This window comes from Charadrius vociferus, unplaced genomic scaffold (assembly GCF_000708025.1).
Source record: "Charadrius vociferus isolate BGI_N301 unplaced genomic scaffold, ASM70802v2 scaffold436, whole genome shotgun sequence".
Lineage (NCBI taxonomy): Eukaryota > Metazoa > Chordata > Aves > Charadriiformes > Charadriidae > Charadrius > Charadrius vociferus.
Genome location: NW_009649187.1, coordinates 5,872,148 through 5,878,294, shown reverse-complemented (window position 1 = coordinate 5,878,294; position 6,147 = coordinate 5,872,148). Strand labels below are relative to the sequence as shown.

The following is a 6,147-nucleotide window of genomic DNA, read 5'->3' as shown; positions in this document are numbered from 1 at the left end:
CCTGCTGAGCTCTGTGATACAGCATTAGTGGAATCTGAAAAAATGAGGTTTAGAAGTCAGGTGAATTTAGGTGACTCAGGTGAGTCAGCTCATTTAAACCTAAAGATAGTAGAGATAATTAGCTTTGTTACAAGAAGGCTGTAAATACATAACAAGTCATGGTACAGCGTGTAGTAACCACATAAACAATTACAGTTAGACTGATGTTCTATGTAGAGAAAGTTTCAAGGCAAAGAATTAGAGTAAGAATTAAATAATCTGCTCTTTTAAACCTAAGGAAGAAAAAGAAAAATAATTTCTTTTACCTCTGGAGTAAATCTCTTGAATTCAGACATCCAATTTGGAAGAGTAGACAAAGGACCACATACTAAGAATGGACCAGGGACTCCTCGCTCCACCATCAGTGCTATTGTTGCAATACACTGGATCGTCTTTCCCAGCCCCATTTCATCAGCCAAAATGCCATTAATACCATTTTCCCAAAGCATCTGCGTACACAGGAAAAGAAATGTCAATGCAAACTAGCCAGCCCACCTTAAGAACAATAGACATCTTTAGGAACATAACACCTGTAAAAACTCTCTACTAGGAACATTTTATATTACAGACAAGCAAGATTTCTCCATGATGAAAACACAAGCACCTTGTAAACCCCAGACATTAAAATGTAGGTGCATGTTCTTCTAGCCAATTAAGTGTCTGACTAGAAGGCAAAAACCAGAACAGTATCAAAGGAAAGGATGTTAATTAGTGTTATAATCAAAAAGCACTTCAACTGCAAGTACAGCTCACACTACCCAAATTTTTATGCATCCCAGCTCCAAAGAATTCCCTTAGCTCCCCCCTCTAAAAGACCAAGTTACTGTGCTGTTTCAGTTTTATTTGTTCAAATAGCTTGTATAGGCACAGCTACTTCACCATAGGAAAAAGGTGCGATTCCTAACCAACACAGCTACCTGCTCCAGCAAAAGTTCTTTGTGCAGACACTGCCTATTCTGACAAGTGGCAGAGCAACCTCTCTCAAAAGGACAGGCACAGAAGTGTTCTGTGGCTAACGTATTGTACATCTTTGGCTACTATTCATAAACAAGGTTATTATAACCGAGCTGTTTCCCCCCCGCCCCTCAGACCAGGCCTGTCTTCCCTAAACACTTCTCAGTGACAGAATAAAGTGAGTTTAGTGGTACTTACTTGTGAGACCAGCCTAAGCCTGTTAAAACAAGATGCATATGCTTGGGGGGAGGGGGGCGGGGGAGGGCAGGGAAGAAAAAAAAGACAGAAAAAACCTAGGGGTAATATGAGATCAGTAGCAGAATAAAAATTAGTTCTGTCTGGCTCTGATAATTAAAAAGCAAACGTGTCCTAATTTGGCTTGCAAGCAAAACCAGGTAGAAGTTAAATATGCACAGGGGAAATTTTTATGGCAAGTTTTAGTTTTTTTATTTCAAAAGATAAAGACAAAATATTTTAAAAATACTGTGTTAATATTACTAGTTAGACTCAAGATGCAGAGAATGGAAAACTTATCTGTGTCAGGCCTACAAGACAGCGGGTCTCTAAAAACACCTATGGGCTAGGTATTCAAACGCTTGAGAGAGGAACAGTAAGGCTGTCTGTCCCTTAACAGTATGCATGGTCCTTCTGCTTTCACAAAATATTTGTAAGGAGAGGCTGAAAAGAAAGTTGAACAAGAAAATAGATGGAGAAAGGGAAGATGGAGACCACCAACCAGAAAGTTTAAAGCGTTTACAAACACAGATATCCTGCCCATGCTGAAACATTATATCTGCTTCTTGACAACTTTTTCATAACACCATTCTTGTATCATGAGAAATGATAAAAGAATTTTATCTCCCTTTTCACCTTCCCTGTCCCAACTATGATCATAGTTTTCTAGTGTCTCTTCCCCTCCACTTCTGTTTCTAATCATCAACAGATTTCAGTTTCATCAACAATTGCTCCATACCCTTAGCCACTCCATGCCTTCCACTTGGTACCACCGCATTACACCACCAGTAAAAATCTTCGGCTGCTGAAAAGGCACTGGTTGTCCATTAAATTTCCGTACTGGATCAAGGAATTGCTTGGCACTGTGTCGTACAGCTTGACACAATCTATCCTTAATGACGCTATTTGAGTCTCCATTTTTCTGCAGGTCTTCTGGACACAGGTTGTCAGAAGAGCTCTCATCCTATAGAGGGAAGTTAAAGGAACACGTGCACGTGACAAGTGGAAAGCACATCAAAGCCTAGTTAAAACATACTTCTGCCCAATTTACACCTGTCTTGATGTGCAATGAAATAAGCCAGCCCCTGACACAGAGACTTATTTTGAGTTAACTGTTAACTCAAGAGTAGAATTGATTTTTAGGATTAATATTACTATGTAGTTGGATGTCAACATGCAGAATTTCAATCCTTTATATACATTTTTTACTCCTTTAGAACTGAAAAGCAGCAATAGCTACTGAAGCAATTGGGCTGTGCCAGTGGCTGGCATTTAATATAGCCATTTCCTTCCTGAAAGTGGATTCTAGAGAATGTTGGAAAGAAATTCATACTGTGCATGTAGCTTTTAAACTACAGCAGAAGCTGAAGAGACCACACCAGTTACCTCCCTATGCTTGAACGCTTAAAGATGTTTATGTCTTAAGGTCTTACACAGCAGCACAAATACTTTAGTAAACTCCTATTTTGTTTATTTTTGAAGCTACAGGTGTTCTATGAAGTATAAATATGTGCAAATTTGGTATTTAAAAAAAATAAATTAGAAGGTTTCACCTTGGATTTCTGGGGAAAAAAAAGTATTTTAGTGCATTTACTTGCACCACGTTTTAAAAATTCTAATTCAGGACTTCAATATCTAGCAGAGAGATGTTTATTTACCGGAAAAGTTTAAATATGCTATAAAGAATAAAAAGCCCTCCCTCTGTTTGGGCTTAACTCACTTAAACTGCAATAACACGTGCCAACATACCTGATTTTCCACTTTACTCTTCTTTGCCACTGATAGTATTTCCTGGAAACAAAGAAAAAAAAGAAGCTATGCTTATGCACTTTTCAACCTTAAAGGCTACTACAGTTTGCATTTCACGAGATCTTTCAATTGAAGAAACTGGACATACTTTAAAAAGCTTTCCATACAACATCATTAATCATACAAGTGACTCTAAACAAGGCCACACACCAGAGAACACATTCCAGTTACGAAGGGTAACTGAAAATTCAACTGGCAACATAGTCTTTTCGCAGCTTGCCTCCCTAAAGACTTTAAAAAAAGGTATCTGAATTCTACAGGTTTGACAACACTGCATGTTACATAGATCTTTGTTGGAAGAGAGTCATATGTTACAGACAGGCTACTGCTGCCTGTTGGCTGATAATCTCCAATAGCAATGTATGAGAATGTATTGCTCTAAAAATACAGATGTCACAATGCAGTTGCCTCACCAGTTAATCTGTGCTACAAAAATCCAGACAAGCCTATTTATACTTACGGCTTACCTCTTTGGACATAATTTCTGAGATGTTGTATGTACCATCTTCTCTCCCTCTCTTCTTTTTTGCACCTGTCAGATAACATTTGAGTTTACACAACACATCAAACATTAAAGAAACTAAAACCACCAGTACTGACAAAAGGCAAATCCCAATACGTTACCTGATTTATCCTCTTTGCCATCAACTGGATTTTGACCCTAGAAAATAAACACAGGAAGAAGTTCATCATCTTATGCATCTCTAACTACCATGACACCAATAAAAAGATGTGATCAGCCTCAAACCACTGTTTTCAAAGCTTCTTGAAACACTTACTATTAAGCACTTGTTAAAAATACTGCAAAAAAAAAAAAATAGTTGCTGCTTATCTTTATTACTTATTCAGCATCTTGGCTGAATAAACAATCACTGATAAAACAAAAACTTCAAGACAAATTCAAACCATTTTCTTTAGTATAAATTACTCAGAAACATATCCTTAGGATGACTGTTATAGTACGCAATTTTTAAACACTCTTAAACAGTCTTATTATGAGTAAAATAAATACGGCATACTACACAGATCCTGCAAGCCAAGTTTTGGCTAATCTAGCTTTAGTTTACCTACCTGGATCAAAATTGACATCCTAATTTGTCGGACTTTTATTCGGAAAGTTGCATAAAATAGCTAGTTAATCTTACCTTGGCAGATTTTAACATCATCTCTCTCTTTTTTTCTAACTTCTCTTTCCTCCTCTGTTCCTAAAAAAAAAACCAAACAAACAAACAAACCAACCACACACATTTCTTATCTTTCAGTAACACTCACAAGAGAACTATCCATTAGAGAAGTAATAACAGGCATAGATTACATTGGTAGAGTTCTGTGTACTCCATAAACTATGTTTTTACTATCTCACTAAAAGCCTCTATTCTGACATAGTTTAAAATGATAAAGCAAAACTTGGACAAGAAAATGCAACTGCTCTGAATTGCTTGTCAGTGACTAGTTTAAACATTTAAACACAGCAATTTAGAAAGACTCCAACAAGAATATTCCAAATCACAAACTCCTTAAGATCACACCTATTGCAGAAAGTTCTTCATGTATGCTGCTCCCCTTAAACCTCCACATATTACCACTTATGTTCATTGCAGAACAAAGCAATGTAAGTAGCCTACAATGCCTTTAATGAAGAAGCATTTTCAAGTCTTGAAGAATTTAAGATTTTCACTCCACCTACTAGCTCTACTTGCTGAAAGCAAAAGGCCCCTGGGAAATGAGATAAGAGACCTTGGGATTTAACAGATGGAGCATGACTTAGTACTGAAACACATTCTATCAATGCAGTAACCATGAATTTGAGCTGACAGTTAAACTACAAAAGTATTTTACAAAGGAGGTTCCTGCAGTCTGTCAGTGTTACTTTTCTGAGAAAGCTGTTGCCCTAAATCTTTTCTTAAGTTTCTTCCTCCCTCTCAAGCGTAAACTCTTACAAGCTTGTCCATAAAGGTACAGTTAAGAAAGTCAAGATAAAGCTACATATGAACTCAGCAGCTCATGGATTAAAAAAAAGAAAACAAGTCCAATCATCTTATGGAAGCTCTTGTTTGGGAACAGCATGGCCTCAACTCACTGTGATTTATAAATTTGTTTGAGGGAGGCCTACATTAGCATGCTAAAGACAAGCCTGATCCTCAGCCTTCAGTAATTAACACAAAGATGCTGCACAACTTCCTACTTGTCAATTCTTCGTATCTTCTATCCTCCCTCAAGGTCTTCTAGATCCCTTAAACTTCGTTTCTTGCTTCAAATATTTATTCTTCTCTTTCTAGTGCTCAAGCCAACGGAAGAATTGTAAAGATATCAGTGCCACCTTTACACTGTGATTTTAAATTATAATTCATGCTCTTCCCATTTGATTTCTCTATAAACTTATAGAAGAAATTCTGAATGTTATGTAAAGCACTACTCCATTCCCAGGCAGTAGTTCCAGTAGATTTTCATGTTATTATTACAATTTTAAACAGCATTTTTACTTCAGTTCAAACAGTGGGATGGAATAAAAAAAAAACAAAACAAAAAAACCCACAACAACAAAACCCCACACCAACACATGGCAGCCCATCTTAAGAATCTCCACTGCAGACAAAAATACACCTACCTCTAGTTGCTGCTGTTCCATTTTGGTTAGCAGGAATTTGGAATAGATGTTGCTTTTTTCAAGCAAATGTTGAAGCCTCTTATAGCGCATTTCACTTGACTCCCTGTCCCAAGAAGTGCGAGCCTGGCCAACACAAAGAGATGCCAAGTATTTATAGATGCTTCAGAGTTAATGCTTTCAATACAATTAAGGGTTCTTCTACAGGATAACTAGAATTGCCTCACACACACACACACAACCTCTCCCTTCCAATCATTATACATCTATGATTCATGAGTGGATAGACTCACATGTACCTATGAAGTGCTGTAAGATCAAAGTAACTGAGGGCTGCATTCACTTGCATATGTAAACAGAGCTCTGCAACACACACAGCTCCAGTGCAGTGGCACAAGGCACTCGAGGGCTCAAAGGTATCTCGACTCCAATTTACAGATTTGGAGCCAAATGAAGCTTAAGTTTATTTGCAGCCTGCAGAATTTGGGAGGAAAAAAAACCCCACC

General features: G+C 37.5%; 1 protein-coding gene across 1 annotated transcript in view; it reads right to left on the bottom strand.

Annotated features, from left to right (window-relative positions):
* The window catches only part of HELLS (helicase, lymphoid-specific), a 21,206-nt gene extending 15,445 nt beyond the window's left edge, over positions 1–5,761 (bottom strand). The window contains exons 1-8 of the mRNA XM_009888835.1: positions 5,645–5,761; positions 4,182–4,241; positions 3,661–3,697; positions 3,504–3,568; positions 2,977–3,018; positions 1,967–2,191; positions 306–488; positions 11–34 (exon numbers count right to left, since the gene is read on the bottom strand). Of these exons, the coding sequence (XP_009887137.1) occupies positions 11–34; positions 306–488; positions 1,967–2,191; positions 2,977–3,018; positions 3,504–3,568; positions 3,661–3,697; positions 4,182–4,241; positions 5,645–5,734 (726 nt within the window). The 5' untranslated portion in view covers positions 5,735–5,761. The remainder of the gene's footprint in view (positions 1–10; positions 35–305; positions 489–1,966; positions 2,192–2,976; positions 3,019–3,503; positions 3,569–3,660; positions 3,698–4,181; positions 4,242–5,644) is intronic.
* Positions 5,762–6,147: the final 386 nt, after the last annotated feature.